This window comes from Heloderma suspectum, chromosome 7 (assembly GCF_057233095.1).
Source record: "Heloderma suspectum isolate Gila_16-S chromosome 7, 16-S_ref, whole genome shotgun sequence".
In the NCBI taxonomy this organism is placed as follows: Eukaryota; Metazoa; Chordata; class Lepidosauria; order Squamata; family Helodermatidae; genus Heloderma; species Heloderma suspectum.
The window spans coordinates 118,121,814-118,145,013 of record NC_139464.1 but is presented as its reverse complement, the minus strand read 5'-3'; the positions used below and the strand labels follow the sequence as shown (position 1 = coordinate 118,145,013).

Sequence of the window (23,200 nt, the reverse complement as noted above, 5' to 3'; positions counted from 1 at the left end):
TTCCGGCTGAACATCAGGAAAAACTTCCTGACTGTTAGAGCAATACGACAATGGAACCAATTCCCTAGGGAGGTGGTGGGCTCTCCCACACTGGAGGCCTTCAAGATGAGGCTGGACAGCTATCTGTCAGGGATGCTCTGACCTGCACTGAGCAGGGGGTTGGACTCGATGGTCTTGTAGGCTCCTTCCAACCCTACTATTCTGTGATTCTATGATCTGCTGCTCACCACCACCACCACTGTCTGGGCCACAGCGAGAGGCAGATGAACAAGCTGGTTGCAATGGTGAAGAGGAGGAGCCATTCCAGGGGGCTCTTGTCAGTGGGCCCCTGCTGCGGTGTGGTTCCTCAGCCACTGCTCAACCATGCCTACCCTCGATGGCCCTGCAAGAGGCCCACCAGTGGCAATCTGCCCAGGGCGGGAAACTAGCTCTTTCCTTCAAGATGCAAAGCAACAAGATGCCAGCATACCAGTTAGTTTCAAATGGCCCAAGACAAGAGCCATAAAGGAAAACAAACTGGAGGGGACTATTTATTTTAAACATTTTTAGCCCACGCCTCAGCCCTAAAGGCTTCTGGAGCTTCTTACATCCAAGCATCAAGGAAAAGGGTAAGAAACATTAGGGGGTCTGGGGGCCACTTTCTGACCACACGTCAGGCTAGCCAAGAATTTCACCTCTTGCAGGCTAGCATGTTAGAGGTGGTAGGCAAATGCTGGATACTTCGGGGGGCGGGAAGGATGGAATGTCATGTATTTAGTTTTGTATTCAGAATTGAGCAACTCAAGTTTTATATGTTATACGTTTCAGAACATAATCAGGCTTTTGCTCTAGGGGTGCTTGCTCCATTAAATTGTAACTTTGAAACCCTTTAAGTATCCATTTTAGCCACACAAGAAAGTTATTCATCATTAAACCACAAACAGCATTTGCTTCGATTGCTAATCACAACCACTGCTTTCTACACTCTATCAAGCTTGTGCTATGCGAACCTGTTCCCCCTCCTTTTTATAATGCGAATGATTTCCAGATGCTCCTTATCAAGACAAGTGGCATCTGAGAGAGAGGAAGAGACTTCCTTTCCATGCAACATTTATTCAACTTCCTTTTCTATGATATAGAAGAACTTTATAATGAGAGCCATCACACCACACTGAGAGCCAGCGTGGCGTAGTTGTGAGAGTGTTGGACTGGGAGTCGGGAGATCCGGGTTCTAGTCCCCCCTCAGCCATGGAAGCTCACTGGGTGACTTTGGGCCAGTCACAGACTCTCAGCCCAGCCTACCTCACAGGGTTGTTGTTGTGAGGATAAAATGGAGGAGGAGTCAGTCTGTGACTGTGATAGATTATGTACTCTGCCTTGGGTCCCCAAAAGAGGAAAAAAGGAGGGATATAAATGCAATAAATAAATAATAATTAAAAAACCCCAGCGAATTAAGAACACATTGTTTTCATCTGTTTCTCAGTAGAAGAAACAGTGTTTTGGGATGCAGACCTCATATTTCTGGGGCAAAAAATATAGCCCAAGAATTGCCCCTCAACTTTTTTTTTTTTTTTAAGACACACATTTGGATGTATCTATAATAATAATATGAAATGCCCTGGGGCTGAACATGACATATTTTCAGCAGCTGTGGTTCCTTGCTGATATGTCTCTGTGGCGACAAAGCACACCTTATCAACACAAAGGTGTCACTCTCAGCCCCACCCAAGGATTCTTCCAGTACAGCCTCTTTTGTTTGCCACGTCTCTTTCTCTGCCACCGTCCTGCTCTGCCTATCATATTGAAAGACAGCTCTTGGGGACCAGGTTGGAGGTGCTTAAGGAGGAGCTTGGAAGGTGTAACTGGACTTTCTACTCACTGTTAGTTTGTTTGCCTTGGGGTGAGGGGGCAATATTTGGTCAACATGGCTCAGAGGTAAGAGAGAATGGCACATTTTGGCTTTCTTCTGCAGCCCTATGCACTGGGAACAGGTTAAGCTTGAACAACTGTACATTTGACCCTGGATGCTGTGTGAAGGGCAGATTTATTTTATGTCCTTTGCTTGCTTGTTCTGGAAACTTGCTTTAGTCTGCAACTGACATAAAAATAAGAAGTTGTCACTGTTTCATCCGTAGCTGTATCCGTAATAAGCGGCGCTAAAGTTACAATGGCAGATAGAGCCAGCATTCTTAACCTTTGCATTGTATGGATTTAATGGAAAGTTTACTTAATTGCTACATTTTGAATGCAGTTAAACGGAAGTTTGGTTCTCCACGCCTTAGGCAAAGGCAGCTTTATTTATAGACTAGTGCTATTAATTGTTATGGTTACTAATAGATGCACAAAATAAATACACCGTTGTTTACTTTAAACAATAACCCCCATCCATAATTAAGGTAGTTATGCAGGATTATCATTATGGATAGAGTTTATTTAGAATTTGTACACACGTCGGCAACAGCAAAGGCTGAGAGATCTGACAAGCGCTAGAAAGAATTTTATGTGCATAATATGAAGGTGTACAACCAGGGTTCATCGCCCACCCCTTCCAAATCTGCAGTGCGGTTTTGCAATGCAGGTTTTGTGGTTTTAAGACTCTTATACTGAAATGAGTCTCCACCAGCCAACGTCAAATGTTTATGCCGTGGCAGGAATTTTCCACAGAGAAGCTGCTCTGTGTGTTTGTGAGACGGGGAGGAGAGCGTTCCCCCAACTTGCTCGACAAAAGGCAATACCAATGGTGAAACGTCTGTTTTTATTTTATGAGTTCTCCTGCTCTGTTGTGCAACTATTACAACACACAGTAACATTAGTAACATATAAGAAAGGGAGTGTCATTCTGCAGAGACCAGCTAGGATTTATAGTGTCATTTGCTGTATCAGCTGTGGAGATCACACCTTGCGTTAGAGACCTCTCCCTATATATGCCTGCCTGAGGACTGAGATCTGTTAGAGCAGCCCTCATCTGTGTCACACTAGTACGAGGCATACACTATGGTGGGATGTGGGAGGGGGCCTTCTCTGCTGTGGCACCCTGGTTGTTGAATGCCCTCCCCTTGGAGGCCCAATTGGCGCAGACATTGGTCTCAATTTGGTGCCAACTAAAAACATGGCTTTTATCAAAGCCTTTGAGGGTTAAATGTGTTCCCTAAAGTAGCACACTTTTTAAACTGTTTTATTGTTTTAGATTTTAATTGGTATTAGCTTGTTTAATGGTTTAATATGTTTTTAGCTGTTTGAATTATTTATTGTTTTGTACTGTTTAAATTGATTTTATCTGTACGCCACCCTGAGATCTTAATGATATAGGGTGGGATACAAATGTATTAACTAAATAATAAAATAAATAAATATGCCTCTAACAGTTATGCGAGATTCATTTTTTTCGCCTATTGCGTAGTTCAGCAAATGTTGGGTCTCATCTGGATGGTTTAAGGATTTGGGCCACAATCCAGTGTGGTGTGAAGGACGCTTAACTCTTGTATTTCACTCTTGAAAGACAACTCCCACCTGATGAAACTGCAGGCCCAAACTTGTGGAAAAGTAGAGGTAAAATGTTCCGTGGGCATTGTTTTGAAACACCAGTCAATACAGTTTTCTAGGTCTTTGCTGCTGCTGCTGCAATACTTTTTTTTATCAGATAGGAATGTAACTTGTTTTAAGAGAATGATGGAATTCACTTTTCCAAATCTGTTTTATTTTGCTTTGTTTGAAAAGAAGAAAGCAGTGTAAGACTAACCTTAAAAACCAAACAAAAAACAAAGCCCTAATTTGTGCTGATCTGAAGAGTGGGAGGGCAGTCTGTTATTTTCTATAAGAAAATATCGATAAAATTCCAGGCCTTAGTTGACAACTAAAAATAACCAAGATAAATGATAATATAGAATTGCTGATCATCTGTTTTGCTGTGTGTGCCGGATACAAGGAGGCAGATTTGTAAACTTAGTTGTAGACCCACTGAATTCAATGGACAAGTTAGTCATCCCTAAGTTAGGTCCCATTGGTTTCAGAGGGTCTGTTCTGAGCATGACCAAATCTGGATCCAACCCAAGGTGTTCAAAACTATTACATCTATGATATTCTGCATATTTTGGAATAAGAAGCATTCACTTAAAAACAACTTACCATCATGACTAGGCCTCATGCTTGTATCAATGTATGTGGAACTAGGTAGGACGGTTGCTGTAGCAGACAGGAAGAATAACTTAGGGCACAATCCTATGGGGATAGTCGGCTGCCTCCGAATTCGGAGGTGGCCAACTATCCAATGCAGGGTGGGCAGAACACGGAGAAGATCTTCTCCTCCGAGCTCCAGCCGCCCCGCATTTGTGGCTAGACAGCTGATTTCAGCTGTCTAGCTGGGGCACCTCAGAGTGGGGTGGGTGTGGGTAGGGGAGGCCAGACAGCGCATAGGAAGCATTGTAACAGCGCTTCTGCAGTTCCTGCCCTGTGGAACACTCCTTTTCAACCGCTCTGTGCTGGTCTTCTGAGTGCAGAGCCAGGACAAACTGTCCTGCCTATGAGGTGGTGGAGGGGAGGTGGGTTTCTGGGAACCGACCTCAGAGCGCTCACTCCGAGCTTGGTTCCCAGAAACGGAAAAATCCTATGGCTGTCTACACGCTGTCTAGCGGCCATAGGACTGAGCTCTTAGTGACACAGAGGAAAGGTGTGAGGAACAGATACCGGGAAGTGACTCAGTATAACAATACAGAGATGGATAAGGAGGGACACAGAGGCTGGGTTCACACAACACAGTGTTGAACTGTGGGTTGTTATGTTGTGTGAACCCAGCTGTGCTAACAAACACGGTTTGTTAACCACAAAAACCCATGAAGAGAACCCATGGTTTGTTGCTGGGTTGTTCGTGGCTAACATTTTTTTAAAAAAAAAAATTATGGTAAAATTTTATTGTTTTAAATTGTTTATGGTGGGTTGTACATCGCCCAGAGTGGCTGGGTGACCAGTCAGATGGGCGATTAATAAATTTAATAAATAAATAAATAAATAAAACCCACACTCAAGGCATAGTGTGGGTTGTCGTGTTGAGTGTGGGTTGTCATTTTGTATGAACCCAGCCAGAGAGTGAGGAGTTGGAAGCACGGTTTGTTAAATAAAAAAACCTTTATTTTACATAACTCTTGCCTGTTTCTTAAGTGGTTGCAAACACCACTTGAAACAATGGTCACCGATCAAATCTTAATGATGCAATTGCAGTTTTTCCTGCCAGTTGTGCATCTTCCCAGCACACACAAAAATGCATTTTAGCATCTCATACAATATTTCTTCCATGTGTGATCATTATTACGGCATCACACTTTTTGTATCAATAACAATTTGTAATCAAGCTAATTTTTTCCCGTCCGTTCGTATTTGTAAGCCTTGCAACTTGCTTGCAAAATCTGGGTTTGTGCCAGTGCAAATTTGCACAAGGCCTCATTGTTTCTGTGTGGTAACTCGATAAGCAACTTAGTGTTCTTGCGTCTTCAAACTACTGAACCAAGACAGTACAGTACAATACTGTCAATGAATGGAATTCCTTAAACATTTACAGAAGACATGCCATTATAGAGGGCAATTGGCCATGCCCCTGCCTGTGTGTTCACATTGTCCTGAACTTGGGAGTTTTGTCCATTGTTAGAAGTAGTTGGAAGCTATGGGGTGACTCTCTTCCTTAGGCTAATTGTAATTAGTCTAGAAGTGGGGTAAAAATTCTACTCTAGAGATATCAGTAAAAAATTAAAAGCAAGAAAAGGAAGCTACATCCACAAAGCAATAGGCCGTGGTGGCTTAGTGGTTAAGACGCTGAACTGCAGACCGGAAGGTCGGCAGGTCAGCAGTTCGAGACCCGAGTGCTGCGTGACGGAGTGAGCTCCCGTCTTCAGTCCCAGCTCCTGCCAACCTAGCAGTTCGAAAGCAAGAAATTGCAAGTAGATAAATAGGTACCGCCTCGGCGGGAAAGGTAACAGCGTTCCGTGCACCTCGGTGTTCAGTCATGCCGGCCACATGACCACGGAAGCGTCTTCGGACAGCGCTGGCTCTTCGGCTTAGAAACGGGGATGAGCACCGCACCCTAGAGTCGGACACGACTGGTTGGGGACACCTTTACCTTTACCTTTTATGCCATAAATATTCATGGGGCTGTTTGCACATAATGACAAGCCATAGGTTTAAAAACAGTTTCACACATTTATCTGAAAGAAGAACTTCTCATATTCTGAAAGAACGCCGTCTTTTCATCCTAGGTTTTGCTCAGGATAAAGTTGGCAAAGAGGTGGTGCTATATTTGAAAGGATGTTGCCCCACAAGATGGGATCTTCTAGCTCAGCCTTCCCCAACTTGGTACCCTCCAGATGTGTTGGACTACAACTCCTATAATCCCCAGGCCATCTATTATGGGAGTTGTAGCCCAACACATGTGGAAGGCACCAGTTTGGGGAAGGTTGTTCTAGCCTCTGCAGCAAATATACTTTAGAAGGATATGCCTGATGAATGTGCCAGTTTTAATGAGCTTGTAGTACATTCCCAATCTTCAAGTGATTGAGGAACAAGCCCATGCGAGAGATAGAAGAGGGCTGTTCCTTTAAATTCCTGTGTTGTGTCAGGCTTCTTAGCCTTGTGGCATGATTCTTGTTTTGGGTGAAAGAGGTCCTGGGTTTGATTCCCAGGTAAGGCCTTACACCAGGATAAGAGGGCTCCCGCCTTGGGAAGGACAATAGTTCAGTGCTTTGCATGCCAGAGATCCCAGGTTTAGTCCCAGGCATTCCCAGCTGGGGCTAGGGTGAGCTGCTGGCTGCAAGTCAGTGTGTACACCTTCCCCAAGCTGGTGCCCTCCAGATGTTTCGGATGTCAACTCCCATGATCCCTCACCATTAGCCATGTTAACTGGTGCTGATGGGAATTGAAGTCCAAAACATTGGGATGGCACCAGGTTGGGGAAGGCTCTCCTATGATTAAACATCTGGCCAAGGAGCGTTAGCTTTGTACTTTGGTGGCCATATCTCTGGCTACAGAAGCTGACTCAAAGAGTGCTTATCAATGGGACCTTCTCAAACTGGGGAGAGGTAACGAGCAGGGTACCGCAGGGCTCAGTCCTGGGCCCAGTGCTCTTCCACATTTTCATTAATGACTTGGAGGAGGAGGTGCAGGGAATGCTGATCAGATTTGCAGATGACACAAATTTGGGCTGGATAGCTAATACTTTGGAAGACAGAAACAAAATTCAAAGTGATCTTGATAGGCTGGAGCGCTGGGCAGAAAACAACAGATTGACATTTAATAGGGATACATGCCAAGTTCTGCACCTAGGAAAAAGAAACCCAATGTACAGTTACAAGATGGGGGATACTTGGCTCAACAACACTACAAGCGAGAAGGATCTTGGAATTGTTGTCGATCACAAGCTGAATATGAGCCAACAATGTGATGTGGCGGCAAAAAAGGCAAATGCTATTTTGGGCTGCATTAATAGAAGTATAGCTTCCAAATCCCGTGAATTACTAGTTCCCCTCTACTCAGCACTTGTTAGGCCTCTTCTTGAGTGCTGTGTCCAGTTCTGGGCACCACATTTTAAGAAGGACGCAGGCAAACTGGAAAAGGTTTAGAGGAGGGCAATGGAGATGATCAGGGGACTGGAAACAAAGCCCTATGAGGAGAGAATGAAAGAATTGGGCATGTTTAGCCTTGAGAAGAGAAGAGTGAGGGGAGATATGAGTGTGCTCTTGAAAGGTTGTCACAGAGAGCAAGGCCAGGATCTCTTCTCGATCATCCCAGAGTGCAGGACATGGAATAATGGGCTCAGGTTCTGGGTGAACATCAGGAAAAACTCCCTGACTGTTAGAGCAATATGACAATGGGATCAATTCCCTAGGGAGGTGGTGGGCTCTCCCACACTGGAGGCATTCAAGATGAAGCTGGACAGCCATCTGTCAGGGATACTTTGACTTGGATTCCTGCATTGATCAGGGGGTTGGACTTGGTGGTCTTGTAGGCGCCTTCCAACCCTACTATCCTATGATTGTATGACTCTCTCCAGTCTTCTATATTTTGGACCCATGGAAGTCTCTGAGCAGGCATAGTTGAAGAAAGAAGTGGCAGCAATCCCCCCAACCCCCCCCCCCCCGGAAATATAATCAGTGTTTGGGCTCTTTGAAGAAATGGGCCATCCATGCTATGTTTGATGCTGTCTGATATCGAGTGTTCCTTGCCTACATTTGGAAATGGTGATTTAGGCTTTTCTCTGTGTTCTTGAAGGGCATCTTTGACAATGCCTGGCAGTTCATTGTCCACATGCCACCGCTGCTGGGTGGAGGAAGAGTGGGCCAGGCCTGGAGAACTGAGCAGTTGTTCCCCGTGTGAGGGCAGGCTTTCTGTGGCTTTAATGCAGAGGTGTCCAACCTCTTTCAGCCCAAGGGCAAATTCAGTTTCGGGAAAGATCTCAGGGGCAACATTCCAGTGGTGGGTTGGGTGGGGACCGAATGGAAAGGGGGCCGGGCAAAAGGTGCAAAAAAATACCAGCATATTTTAGCTTAAAGCTCTTATTGCCCACAGCTAAATCTCAGGAGAGGTATTCCAACTGTTTAGAATGGGGAAAAGCAGAGAAACCACCAATCAATCAGCAGTCCGGGGAATGGGGTACAGCCATCTGGGAAAGTCCAGAGGGCTCAATTTGGCAGTTTTTCAAATTGGTATATCCCTATGTTTATTTTTAGGTCAACTTGGAATCATGAACTCTCCAAGCTTTTCAATGAGCTTTGGGATGCAGATGTTAACCGCTTTGTGCCTGGAAAAGACTATACAATTTCCTTACAGGTATCAATCATATTCTTTACCCTACTCCAGGGTAAAACTACGTGACGCTATTATAGTCCACTATGAAATGGATTTGTTGTCTGTATACTTTACAGGAAATTATGTACAACTTAATATCTAATGGCAGAACTAAAAAAACTAGCTCAGCCTAGAGAATTAGTTTTATGAGGTGTCCAACAAATATAACAAATAGAATGATAAATAAAGTGTGAATTATGCTCAACATGGGCCTTTCACAAAAAATGAGCATGGAGAGCCAGTGTGGTATAGTGGCTAGAGTGTTGGACCGGGAGATGGGAGATCCGGGTTCTAATCCCCACTCGGCCACGGAAGCTCACTGGGTGACTTCGGGCGTGTCACAGACTGTCATCCCAACCTACCTCGCAGAGTTGTTGTGAGGATAAAATGGAGAGGAGGATTATGTATGCTGCCTTGGGTTCCTTAAGGTGGAAAAAAGGCGGGATGTAAACGTAATAAATAAAGAAAATGGCAGCCTCTGCCTCCTTGCCTCCCATTTTGTTTTCCCGAAGGCTTACAGAACTGGACTTGCTTGCTTTGAGCTGCAGTGTCATATACCTTCAGCGCATTCTGCATCTGTGGTAACGCCTTGTTTTGTCACCAGGGCAAGGCGGGCTTCGTACAACAGGGCAGTCAAGTTGCCAGAGACAATGCTTCGGAACCTCTCTTTTGCAATGTCAACGAGCAACGTCTGAAGAGCACAAAAACCTATTCAAGTAGGACCTCTTCCTTGACAGTACATTTATATCATTCTTTCCTAAGCAAGCTAGATGTAATGCTGATTTTTATTAACAGACACCCAGTCCCAAAGTGAGGGGAAGCTACCAATCTCTGAGAAGACTTAGTTCCTCCCCAAACCAAAAATTCCCAGGATTCTTTGGGGAAAGCCATGACAATTAAAGCAGTAAAGAAATCCAACATGAGTTTATTGTATGACGAAACCCATAGGAGAATGAAGGGAACCACTGAAATCTTAACAGTTCGTAGCTATTTATTTTAAATACATTTTGCTAGTAGATAGATGTGTGTTTTTGCAGGGAAAGACTCATGAGCTTTGCTTGTTATGAAAGATGCCTGCGGTTTCAAGTGGGCTTAATGTTTGATTCCAGTCAGACGATCACCTGATGCTTCACACAAGATCTTATTTACCAACCAAAAAACAAAACCTCCTTATTTTTTTTAAAGAATACACCAGCTGATGTGCAGAGTGGCAAAAACACTGAAAAGATGCCAGCAATAGAAATTGTGAAATAAAAAAATGGATCTCTTAACTATAAATAGCAAAACATTCTTGAAATGGACACAACAGCTACTAACCTGGCAGCCCAGACCAGCGAAGTGTCGCCCATACAAGTCTCACAAGAGGAGCAACTGAAAGACCTTTCGGTCATGCAGTGATTGGTTCCTGGTCTCTAATCTGTATTTTTTAATTTATTTTCTGCTTGTAAGTGGAACTACGCCTGTGCATCGCATGTGTAGCATGCATGGGAAAGAGTGTCTCACTGGATGTAAGAAGTACGCTACAGGGCACAATCACAGAGCCTTGGGATAGGGAGAAAGGGAAATAAGCAAGGTTGGCATCTCCCTTTCCTCCATGTTGTGTGTCAGTTGTTTCTCAACAATTTCCTAATAAGAGCTTTTCCCCGCTCAGTACTGAGAAAGGCTGCCGTTCTCAGTGCACAGCAGGGAGAAGCTCTTATCTCCGATCAGCTGCTTTCCAGAGATAAGAGCTTTTTCCTGCCGGGGTAGAAAGCTGATTCAGCCCTGCTTACTCCTGAGCCTTATCCTCCTGCTTACCTCTGAGTAGTCATGCAGAGACTTCCTATTTGAAAGTGGTGCCGAGTATTCTGTCTTGCTTACTTTTGAGTAGACATTCAGAGGCTTGTCCTGCTCACCAGTGAGTAGGCTTAAAATCAGTAAAGAAAACATTTGCCCTGCCCAGTCTGCCTTTGGCCCCACCCAGAGATGGAATGTACCCTCACGACTTTCCCCAGATTGGAATTTAGCCTTTGGACTGAAAAAGGTTTCCCACCTCTGGTTTATAGTCTGCAGTCATAAGCCAGACATCTTTTCTTTCTGCCGCCAGTAGCCCTCTGCAACTTTTACTTTGTGTAAGTGGCTTGAATCCAGGTCTCAGTCCACAATAAGGAATGTAAATGGCATCTATCTTTCCTCCTACTTACTAAGTTAATCTGAACATTTTCTTTCCTCTTACAGCTTTTATTTCACTGTTGGACAACTATGAGACATCAACTGGTATGCCAGAGCTAGTGACCCCAGAGGAAACAGCTGAAAATCATCGTTTTCTTGATGCGGTTTTAGAAACTGAAGTGATGAAAGTGAGCGCAGCAGCCTTTTTCAACTTGTTATGTTATCTGATAGATTGTCAACTGTGAGCTAAATTCATTTTTATTTAATTTCTTCCAGCTTACTCATCAATATTTAGTTAAAAAAACTTGGACAAAACCAGATCTTAAGGATTTCAAGTCTCAGCTCTATGCTATTTGGTTTCACCTCTACTCTCGGCAAGGAGGAAAAGGGTATGACTGATCTTTTTTTTAAAAAAACAGCTGTACATTAGCTTGAAGCATGTAGTTCATAGGGCTTCTTCACACGGAGCTTTTATCTTGCTATTGGGACTGGTTACTCACGGAAGTTTATGGGTCCTTCAGATGATGTCGTTAACCTCCAGGGTGTCTCCCGCACTAAATGACCTTTATTTCATTTGTCTCTTTCTTTCTTTCTTTCTTTCTTTCTTTCTTTCATTATTACATTTCATTTCATTTCTATACCGCCCAATAGCTGAAGCTCTCTGGGCGGTTCACAAAAATTAAAACCAAAGACCGCACAATAAAACAATACAAAATATATAAAACATTATATATATATATATATATATATATATATATATATATATATATAGTTTATATATAACATTTTGTAAAAAAGATCAGAGATAATGAGCTGTCAAATTACAGCGCTTGAGTTCTGTTTGAGTTCCCTCCATGAAAAGAGGAAAACTTGCAATAAGAGGTGCTAGACCACAGCGCCATCTGGCGGCAGTATAATGAAACATGTGGAAGACTCAAATAAGGGGGAAAGGGGGAAAGAGGGGAAAGGAAGCGCGTGTAAAGGGAGTCCATTGTAGTTCTGCATTTAAAATGGAAGCAGAAAGCCCCGTTTTAAATGCAGGATTTTAGGCTGGTGTAGAGATGTTCATAGTGTATGTATCCATCCAAACATGGAAGCTTAAACCTAAAGAGTAAGAAAATTCACAAGATACACTTCACAGGGTACACTTCTCAGTTTTGCATGCTGAAGAATTCTCTGTAATTCAAAAACTTGCATATACTCTTGGAAAAGGTTTTGCCCTATAAAACTATTGCCAGTTTTGTATTACCGTTAACCAGCTATGTGGCACTTTTTAGTGTCCACAGTCTTTTAAATGCTTACCTGTTACTGCAACGACCTTGTGAGGAGGCTAGGCTGAGACACAGTGACTTGCTCAAAGCACCCACTATGCCTCTGACTACCAGCTGCTGGAACAACAACAGCACAGAGGGGCTGTCTCCTTCATGCAATACTTGTGGGCTTCCCAAAGCCAGTGGTTCTTGGTGTGAGAATATGGACGGGTGTCACAAGTGCACACGATGAGTGAACGTGATGTTATATTTTATTTCTACGCCACCTTTTGGCCGAAAGGCCCCCAAAGCGGCTCACAAAAATACACCAATACAGTATTCAAACAATACGCTAAATAAAAGTTTAAAGCAGAAATATCACAACAGCTGTTTAAAACTAAAACAACTGAAAACCCTGCAGCCTGAACGTACCTCCTACATATCCCCAAGCAAAAACTCATTGGCCAAAATGCTGGAGTAGAGCTGGAATAATCCAGGGCTCTTTACAAGGTTTCCCAGGCAGGGCGACGGGCAGAGGAGACGAGGAAAAAATGCCTTGGTTGGAAGAGCGCCTCCCCCTGAAGCAGAGCCCCGAAGCTGCGGCCTTGCTTTCAAAGTCTGGGGGCGGTGGGAGGAGGAAAGCAGGTGGAACAGCTCACCCTTGATGGAACAGCGCCTCCCCCTGAAGCAGTTCTCAAGACTAGGTCATCTACAAATCTAGGTCATGAAGCCAAGGTTGCGTAGTGGTTAGAGTTTTGGACACGTGTTAGGGAGACTTGTCTTCCTATCGCTGCTCATCCCTGAAGGATAAGGGATGGACTTGGGCATGTCACTGCCTCTGAGGGCCAAACTACATGCGATGTGAAATGCATCTTTGTCTTTAACTTGCATGCTTTTAAAAAAATGCAAATACCATGAGCGATAGGCGGGGTGGGGGAGGGAGGAGGAATGATCATCAGGATCACAGCAGGTGAGGACGGGCTTTTCCTTCCCATGCAAAAAGCAGATTCAGAGAAGGGATTATTCTAAGGACGGTATATCTCGGTGGTATAGAAATGAAATGAATAAATAAGGACCACTGTTGGGGAGGAAAGGGTTACACTCCCCCCTCCCTTCCTGCTGTGATCTGAATCAGTGTGGGCTCCAGGGCCTGTGGGCAAGACAGCCCAAGAGGCCCCCTGCCTCAGTGAGTGGACCGACTTCCTCACTGCCATGGTCACCAGCTCCTCTTCCTCATCCCCCCGCCCCCGACAGATGGCTGCCCAGCCTCAAGATGAGGCTGCACAGCCATCTGTTGGGGATGCTCTGACTTGGACTCCTGCATTGAGCAGGAGGTTGGACTCGATGCTCTTGTAGGCCCCTTCCAACCCTACTATTCTATGATTCTATGAGGCTGGACAGCCATCTGTTGGGGATGCTCTAACTTGGACTCCTGCATTGAGCAGGGGGTTGGACTCGATGCTCTTGTAGGCCCCTTCCAACCCTACTGTTCTATGATACTATCATAGATTCTACTGTTCTATGATCCTTGCTACCACTTGCTTGCTTGATGGGCAGAGAGCCAGCGCGCAAGCAGGCAGGGACATCTCCTGCTCCTCTTCCTCAGCACTGCCGCTGTCTGGGCCAGAGTGAGAGGCTGGTGAGGAAGCAAGCTGCAATGGTGAAAAGGAGGAGGAAGTCTAGGGGTCCCTTTGGGCAGGGCAAAAGATACCAGAAATACCTGGGCAGGTGCCCAGCTATGCCTGCTCACAATGCCAGCCCTGATCTGAATAATTATCAGCTCCCCCAACGACTGCTCTTTGTATTTTGAAAAAGGGCTTATTAAATTCAGATGTATTGACTGTCCTATCTGGTTTGGCCCTGAGCTCGATAAACCTTGTAGGATTATAGTGGGGCAAAACTGGGATAGCCCCAAGCATGCTTCTCTAACCTGCTTGGAGGAAAGGTGGGATAGACATGGGATAATGACTAAGTTCTTTGCGAAGGACATTGCACATTTCTTTGTGGAATATGTGCCATGAAAGAATTCTACGCATTTATGCAGTGTTAATAAACTCAATATTTGAGTGCACAAAGCACTTTGTTCCCATTAGTTCAATGATCCAGTAAGGTGGTTAATATCCCCATAATACAGATCTGGGGCTAAGGGTGAGAGAGAGCAGTTTGCCTGGGGTCATCAAGTGAGTTCACTAGGAAGAAGCACAAATTGAACCAGGGCTGTTCTGGGCTTTTCTACACGAGTCTTTTAACGCACTGCTTTACTGAGGTTTCTGCTTCTGGATTCTTTGCGGGATTAAGATCGGCTCCTTTACACAAGTTTTTTTTCCGGGGATTTTCTTTTTCTGCCTTTCTATATGTTTCATTACGCAACCACTAGGTGGTGCTGCAAAACCAGGATCTCATGCTGCCATTCACAGAAACCCCAGACTTTCCTTGTTAGACCCCGACACCCCCCCCCCCGCTATAATGGTTGCAAAGCACTGCATAGGCCCTGGAAGATGGCGACGCCAAAGCACCCACCAGCTATTCTGGGTGGGGAATCACGAGCACACAATAAATGCCTCATGTAGAAGGCTTTCTAATTGACAGCTCAGTCTTTTATAGGACAATCCTCCTCCCCAACTTTATCAAAAGTTGTTTGGGTTTTTATCATTATGTCTTAACTTCTACCAAGAGACATTGATATGAGCTTAATGAACGTTCTTTATTTTTTTTAATGTTGCATTAAATACATTATTGGTATTTAATTAAATACATTATTGGTGTCTAAATTTTATTTGAACTATATTTTCACAAACCGGTTTTCTGTATAGACCTGACTCCTGTGGATTCGAACACGTGTTTGTTGGGGAAACTAAACGAGGGCATGAAATCCTGGGTCTGCATAACTGGGTGCAGTTTTACCTTGAGGAAAAACGGAAACACATTGACTACAAGGGCTATGTGGCTAGACGAAACAAAAACAGGGTAAGAGAATAGAAAAGATTATTATTTGTATGTATATACAAATATTTATTTTATATATTTTATGTATTATATGTATGTATTTACATATTTACATATGTATTTTATATGTGCATAAAATATGTAAACCACTTAGGGATTTTATTATATTTAGTGGTATATAAATATCACAAAAAAATATATATAGATGTATATATGTAAGAAACACATACAATACATGTGCACGTGAGTGTGCGTGTGTTGTCTCCTATTCTGCAGGTGCTTGTGCGCACAAATCTTCTTTGTCTGGATTAGCAAACAAGGAACACTCATAGGATTTGATGTTGGAAGTATGTTCAAAAGTTGCAGAATCCAGAGCATCTTCCAAACTAGGAGGCTGCCAGACTTCTTGGATTTGTTCGTCCTGGTCTTCACTTGCATTAGCTTCCTCTGTCTTTGCCTCAAGTGAAAGCAGCTGATGGATGTTTGAAAAAACACGCACACGTGTACGAGCAAACTAACATGAAAAAGTTGAGGGGTGTCTTTTAACTCATGTCAACCTTCCATTTTCTGAAATCCATGAAGCAAAAAGTGAAAGGTCAGGATCAGAAACTATGAAACTTACACACACTGGTTAGAGAAATAACTTGAGTTATCCTATTATTATGAAAGATATATTATTTATGGAGATGGACTGAGATATACATAAAGTAAATATGGGTTACAATAGTTAATTTTATAGTTAATTTTCTCTACAGTTACTAACAATGCTTCTATTCATGTTTACTTAGAAGCAGGTCCTAGGGAAAGCTAACTTTTAGCATGTAAATAACTTTGTATAGCTTTTTATGCTTAAACTTGGGCTGGGAAGCCAAATTGGGACCATGGTATGGAGGGAGAGGAGCTTTCATCCCTTGGCCCCACTGCAGTCCTGACTGGACTACCGCCCCCCACCCACACCCCTCAACTCAGTGTTGGCTATTGGTTAAAAAAGACACGGTGACACACCAAACTATGGGCTCCTTCACATGGAGCTTTTATCCTGCTATTGAGATTGCTCACTCATGGAAGTTTGCGGGGCCTTTTCATGACATCATTAACCTCCAGGGCACATCCAGAGGCATTTCCTGGTTATTTCATCTCAGAAAGATCCGGAACTAATGAACTATCTTTTTAACTCAGAATGTTACATGATTAAAACAGCCACTAGATGGTGCTGTTTCATTGAGTTCTATGGAACCTTGACTATTGAAAGCTTCCCATCTCAGCAATAATGTGGTCGCTGTCTGGGAGCCTGTGGTAAATGCAGAAAGGCTCAAGAACGGGAGGGCTGCAGGGTTTTAGTATAAAGGCAGCTTACGTGATAAAAGTTGTATCTAGTGTGGCCCTGAGCTGAATAGAGCAAGCTCCCAATGAAGGGTGGATAAGGCTGTACCCATAGTCTGTCCAGATGATATACTGTTAGTTGAAAATCCAAATGTATAGGCACTACTTAATGAGATGGAACAAATATTTATTTCATTAAACAATGAAAAAATAGTAAAACAAATTACATTAAATGCATGTTGGCATATATTCCTCCCCCTTCCAAAAAAATGTCTGTGTTCTTTCTATGGCTTCAAAGTTCCCAGGAATTTTACATCTGTAATTCTTGGATTCTTTGAGAAATTGCCACAGGCATATCTTTTCCCTACTCCTGACATTTTTCTTCAGGGATTTTCTCGAAAGTCTTCATTTGCTCCTTCTCCTGGTTTGAGGTGAGGCCATTGAAGACCCCTCTAGCATGTTTCCTCACCACCGCCATCTCTTCCGACCCGTCCACATTTGAGCCTTCGGGCAAAGGGCTGCACTACTGTGCTCAAACTATAGCTGGGAAAGGTGCATCCTCTGTGTCCCTTTCATGCCTCTGGTTTGATCCAGTCACAATTTTAATTTGCTCTCCCTTTCTCTCTCTCTAACATTTTGTGTGTTTGTTTTCAGCCTGATGAAGATGACCAAGTTTTAAGCCTTCAGTTCAGCTGGAAGGGCCTTGTGAAGCCTGTGGGGAGCACTTTTATTGGCGTCAGCCCCGAGTTTGAATTTGCCCTTTATACCATCGCTTTCCTGCAGTCAAATGAAAAAGTGACGCGTCAAAGGGTGAGAATAGAGGAATATGAACTGGAGATTGTCGTCTACCGCCATGGACAGTGCATAGGGACAGCATATCCAGTCCTCTGCAACAGTAACAGTGAAGATTTGTACTGAAAATCCCAGACTTTAATTTTTGAAGGGAATTTTTCCCAAGTTACCATGTTGGACTTTAGACTTCCAATTGTTTTCATTATTATTTAGAATGCCATTTAGAATATTATGTGTAAAATCAACACAGTTGTCCACTCCCGCCCCCAACAGGGGTGGGCAACTTGTGGCCCTCCAGATGTTTTAGCCTACAACTCCCATGATCCCTCATCATTGGCTATGCTGGTTAGGGCTGATAGGAATTGTAGGACCTAACCTCTGGAGGGCCACAAGTTGCCCCCCCCCGACCTACAGGTACAAGTCATCTTTCCTTTTTAATGATTTAAAACCTTTCTTGTGCGAGGAAGAAATCTGCCCTCATATGAGACTAGAGACCTACGTTTAAAGGTGTGTGTGGCTAGTTCAAAGAGATATGCCACTTTCTGCCTCTTGCCTCTTTGGCTTTTCCGTGGTCCTGCTCTTTAGCCTTTAGTCCGGACCTTTCCTGTCTGTTCTCTCCTTTCCTATGCCTCACACAGCCCGTGTCTTTCACTTCTGTGGCATTTCCCCCAGCCCTCCCTCTGGGCCTCCTCTTTCCTCAGCTCCAGCCGATCCTTAGTAGTTTGAGGGAATCTGTAATTCTGAGGGAAACTGTGAAATTCTGTAAGCCATAAACAGCCCTTCCAGGGTTCCTTGAATGCTTCCCAAGAGTTCCTCAAAGAGAAGACTGTACTGTGGGTGTTTGTCTGAAAAGCAGGTCACCTGCCACTGCACGATGCTGCCACAGGCAAATATTGGGCTCCTCAGAAGACAAACGTCAGGATGTGTCTGCAGATGTGGAGAGTTTAAAAATCCCTGCCTTAAGGCCTCAGTTCCTTGGGCTCCAGTCAGTGCACATTTCCTCTCCACAGGTGAATGTCCGCCACAGTGCACCTGGCCAACACATATACAGCTTTCCCATTGCTGAAACCCTTTGTATAGTACAATAAACATGCCTTTTCTTACACAGATGTTATCAGCACAGACAGAAAAAATAGTTGTGAAGGAGGATCCCAGCCGTTGGGACTGGCCTCAACCTCCCAGCGAGGGAGGACCGCTCTGGACCCTATCCCAGGATCCCCTTCCCCAAAACAGGACTGGCCAAACCCAGCCTTTCAGCCCCCCAAATACCCAGTAGCCACCCTCTTAAGCCAAGAGGCACTGAAATTAACACTGAGGTTCTGCAGAGGGATCACACCAACTAAGGGTTGGGTAGAGGTTTATTAAGATCAAAATAAAGGGGTAGAGGGAAAGGGAAGAATGGAAGTAGCAAGTTACACAAGAGACTACAAAGCCAAATCACAGAGATCTTCATGAACGCACACCCAAGCAAAATAATAAAGCTACCTGGCCTATCCTTACATATGTACCTAAGTATGGATCTCCCCAGATAGCAACCAGCCGTCTGCAGGTCCAGGACCACCAGGATGACGGAAGACACCATGCCTGGACCTCAGCCCTCTTTTAAAGCCCAGCCCTGGCAACCCAGGGCAGATTTTCCTTCAGCCCCTGGATGGACCACCCTTTCCTCCAAGAGGCTGGAACTTCCCACCAGCTCCAGTTGTTCTCACTTCCCAATTAGCAGGGGCTGTGCCCGGCCTTGAGTAAAGGGGCCGAGGAGCATCTAGATAATAACACACGATCCCAGGTGGTTGCATCCGATGTGACAGCCCGACCTAACCTGGTGGAAAACAGGCTGTCATTCTTGACAATAACGTTGCCTCTTTGTTGGCCTTCACTGGATAGGCTTAGTGTCAAACTGGAGATGCAGAGTTCCAATTAATTGAGCCCATTTTAGGATTGGGATGCAAAACAAGATGTGTCTTAATGCTTTTTTTCCCCGTGTGTGTGAGAACCTTAATGAGAGCAGTCTTGCAAAGTGCCATCTTTCCTTGCTGCCTGGAGAGGAGGAGAAGTTGCCTTCAGGTGAGCAGAGGTGATCCAGTGTCTCTCTTTTGTAGCTTATCTCCTGTGGGAGCCTGGCTTTAAGACAGACATTTAACATGCTCATTTTAGCTCTGAAGCTAAACTACGTGTGAATTATTCTCACGTTTAAACTGGCAAGCTTAGTCTGTCACTTTTATTTGGGGGGGAAAAACAATTGTTGGCCCTGATCCAACTGTTCAGTGTAACTCTAGCCCTATGGCTGCTTTGCCCTTGCAATAAGCTGTCGGGAGGGAGCAATTTGCAATGGAGGAGCCAAGGAAGGGGGGAGGATGCTTAACTACCAGCTGCTTTCCCCATGAGACCTCATCTCATGGCACTATCAGAAAAAAAATATTGGAGGGGGGACACAGAAGGGGCAAAGAGGGGATTTCTGGAAGAGGAATAATGGTGTATTCCAGTGTGGATTGGTGCCCCATGCCAGTTTTCTGCTGAGAATCACCTCCTCCCTGGCTGTTATTTGCTCCAAAAGATGTTGCTTGGCCCTGACTTAGCTTTCCATGCTCTATATTCTGATCATACTCTGCTGGAATTGACACTGATGATCATTCCAGAGCAACAAAAAATGTTTTATCACGGAAGCCTGAAGTTTCCTTGTTGAATGTCACCATATTTTGTGAAATAATGAAATGAGAAATAGCATCTTTTCTCAAGAGGAGCCAACCTAAAACATCCTCTTTGGGGATCATGGGTTTCCCTGCAAGCTGAAATGGAAGAAGTATGATTTCTTATGTCTCGCACCAGAAAAAAGAAAGAGCTAAAAAATGACATTATTCAGAGATGAATTAGAAACGGAAGCCGAGAACTATTGGCCTGGCCTTTGTGCAAAACAACACAACCTCAGTTTACAAAATGAAATCAACTCAAACATGTAGTGGGGAATGTGGGGCGGGGGGAAGACACAAAAGGAGAAATATATGCTACATTGTTTAAGGAGTTGGGGGGGCAGGTAGGCTTTTGGCTTATAGGTTAAAACAAATTAAAAGTTTTTTAAAATCAGTTTTAACCATTCAGATCACCTGAATGGAAAATTCTAATAAGGCTGCAGTCTTATCACAGACCTCTGTCTCTGCAGGCAGAGATTTCTGTGGGGCAGCAGTGGAACGGCCAGCTGTTGGCAGTGACTCCGTGGTGGCAGGGCCTGAAAGAGGGCAGGCTGGGGATGTGGCAAGGGCGTCAGAGGATCCATAAGATCCCAAACTTCCTTAACCCCCCAAAGCCATCCAGGAACTATGCCCTGTAGCGGCTGTAGTAAATTCCCTGGTCCCATTGTGTCAATGGAGCTAGGGAAACTAAACTAACTATGGTGGTGAAAACCATAAAAAAAAAGCTGGTCTCCCACTGTGGCTTCAATGAGGTGGTGGGCAGAGGAGACAGCAGTAGTTAACCCCCCGATTCTCCCCTCTGCTCCCCTGCTTGGGGACTGCTCTCTAGCAGAAATTAAGGGCCATTCTAATACATTTTTATTGTGAATTATGTGCTTCAGAACGAGTTTCAGAATCTTTACGTTTTCTTTAGCTAGCTGCAGCCATAAACCCTGAAAAGAACAAACTGTTATTGGGAACACCAATGACAGAGAAGGAATTAAAGTTACTAGTGGAAACAATGGGAAAAGGCAAGGGCCTGCAGCCTGATGGCTTTCCTTTCTGGGGAACTGGTAGCAATGCTATTACAAGAAAGCTCTTCAGAAAGAGGCTGTGCCAGCCAGAATGAATGAAGCAGGCATTTTAGTTGTTTTAAGCCAGGCAAGGATGAAGGTGCCCTTAGAGACAGCAAGCTATGCCCTGATTTCTATAATAAATGTGAACACAAAACAATATATCCAAAGCCTTTGCTATAGCCAGTGCTACCTGAGCTTCATAAAGATCAAGTGTGTTTTGATCAAGACAGACATGGATCAGACCAAGGGGTAACGTTGCTGGATACAACTGCAGCAGCTGAAAAACATTTTCATGCATTGCAAGTGCTGCTGCCACTAAATGCTGAAAGGCTTTTGAGGAGAGTTAATTGGTTTTCCCTCTTCATGGATCACTGCCTTGTTGTGGCGAAGGGGCTTGCGTAACTCAGTGAAGCCATAAGCTATGCTGTGCAGGGCCACCCAAGACGGACAGGTCATGGCGGAGAGTTCTGCCAAAATGTGGTCCACTGGAGAAGGAAATGGCAACCTACTCCAGTATTCTTGCCAAGAAAACCCCATGGAACATATCACAAGGCTAAAAGAGATGACGCCGGAAGATGAGCCCCTCAGGTCGGAAGGTGTCCAATATACTACTGGGGAAGAGCAGAGGGAATTTCCAAGTAGCGCCAGAAAGAGTGAAGCGACTGGGCCAAAGCCGAAAGGACACTCAGCTGTGGATGTGTCTGGTGGTGAAAAGAAAATCCGATGCTGTAAAGAACAATACTGTTTAGGAACCTGGAATGTTAGATCAATGAATCAAGGTAAGCTGGAGGTGGTCAAACGTGAGATGGCAAGATTGAACATCGACGTCTTGGGAATCAGCGAACTAAAATGGACAGGAATGGGCGAATTTAATTCAGGTGACCATCATATCTACTACTGTGGGCAAGAATCCCTGAGAAGAAATGGAGTAGCACTCATAGTCAACAAAAGGGTGGGAAAAGCAGCACTGGGGTACAATCTCAAAAACATGAACTTGAGCACACTCTGGGAGAGAGTGGAGGACAGGAAGGCCTGGCGTGCTATGGTCCATGGGGTCACAAAGAATCGGACACGACTTAACGACTGAACAACAATTGGTTTTCCCTTCTGTGGGTGGTAGAGCTGTTAATGACATCATTATCATGGACAGATCACCCTCTAATCAGGTTTAGTCTACATGCTTCTTCTATCCTCTGCAGGGGTGGAAGACCCGTCTCCATGGTCCACCCCCAGAAACTTATGGATATGGATGGTTCCTGATGTCTCTGGAGGAATTTCCTGCAGATTTGGCCCGTGGTCCTACTGAGGCCTTAGCTGAACTTGACATGTGGGGATGACTTGGGCTATTGTTACAATTGCTTTCAAACACCCCTGGCCAAATCACAGAGCCATATCAGCTCCTTGGAATTCTGAGGAGCTCAGGGCAATGAAGCCGTTGTGTCAATGACTAGCGTGCCAACGGCAGAAGACTTGAGGTGAACATGATCAAACACAGGCTAGAGCCCATTTTAAAGCCTAATTTGTGGCAGCGATGGCGGTGAAGAACATGTATTTCACCATCACCATTGCATCTACATAATGTTAGCTGATGCAGCTCTTTTGAGGAATGAATTGTCATCTTCATGTAGATCCAGTGGATCAACTTTTGGAACCCTTAAAGGCCATTGTGACCAGTTTTCAGATAAAATTGCTCACATCTGTTTAGACTTGGATGCAGTGAAGGAGGCAGTAATATGACCTTTACTGAAGAAATCAAGCTTGGACCCTTCTATATTGAGTAGTTTTTACCCAGTATCACATTTACCATTATTGAGAGGTGCCTTTCAGCTCCAGGCAGTCTTGGATGTCACTGATTAATTAGATCGGTCAAATCTGGCTTTTGGCCTGGTTTGGGGACAGAACTTGCCTCAGTCACCCTGGTGAATGACTTATGCTGGATTCTCCAGCACCTTTCTGTGATTTTCAGTATCATCAACCATGATATCCTTCTAGACCATTTCTGCTATTCCAGGAAAAGACCCTTCTCACACAGCTGGCGTTACATGGTTGCTGTGGTGAGGAAGAGATGGATTCAATTTATTTAGGAGCAGTTGAGTGATTGTGTCTTCACTTCCTTCTCCCATGTCACACAGGAGGCTGGTTGTTCATGGCTGCTCTGGTGGGGGGAAATCAGTGCAGCTGGTATAGGGAC

General features: G+C 44.4%; 1 protein-coding gene across 3 annotated transcripts; it reads left to right on the top strand.

Moving 5' to 3' along the window:
* The first annotated feature begins 1,718 nt into the window (after positions 1–1,718).
* Positions 1,719–19,461, top strand: LOC146340233 (poly(U)-specific endoribonuclease-A-like). Of its 3 annotated transcripts, XR_014784580.1 has the most exons (8): positions 1,719–1,914; positions 8,688–8,787; positions 9,410–9,521; positions 11,023–11,144; positions 11,233–11,345; positions 15,020–15,173; positions 17,130–17,519; positions 17,652–18,371. XR_014784580.1 is itself a non-coding variant. In XM_084811848.1 (7 exons), the coding sequence occupies exons 1-7, from the start codon at positions 1,904–1,906 to the stop codon at positions 17,391–17,393; spliced, it is 876 nt and encodes a 291-aa protein (XP_084667974.1). In that variant the 5' UTR covers positions 1,745–1,903; the 3' UTR covers positions 17,394–19,461. The 3 variants fall into 3 exon arrangements, 2 of the variants coding, with proteins under 2 accessions (XP_084667974.1, XP_084667973.1); XM_084811848.1 differs by having other exon boundaries at positions 1,745–1,914; positions 17,130–19,461; XM_084811847.1 differs by lacking the exon at positions 1,719–1,914 and having other exon boundaries at positions 8,644–8,787; positions 17,130–19,461.
* Positions 19,462–23,200: the final 3,739 nt, after the last annotated feature.

Excerpts from the sequence above, each read along its gene's own strand:
- LOC146340233 (XM_084811847.1), top strand. The coding sequence starts at position 8,674 with ATGTTTATTTTTAGGTCAACTTGGAATCATGAACTCTCCAAGCTTTTC. Across the intron at positions 8,788-9,409 it reads ACTATACAATTTCCTTACAG|GGCAAGGCGGGCTTCGTACA; the intron begins GTATCAATCATA and ends TTTTGTCACCAG. Across the intron at positions 9,522-11,022 it reads GAGCACAAAAACCTATTCAA|CTTTTATTTCACTGTTGGAC; the intron begins GTAGGACCTCTT and ends TTCCTCTTACAG.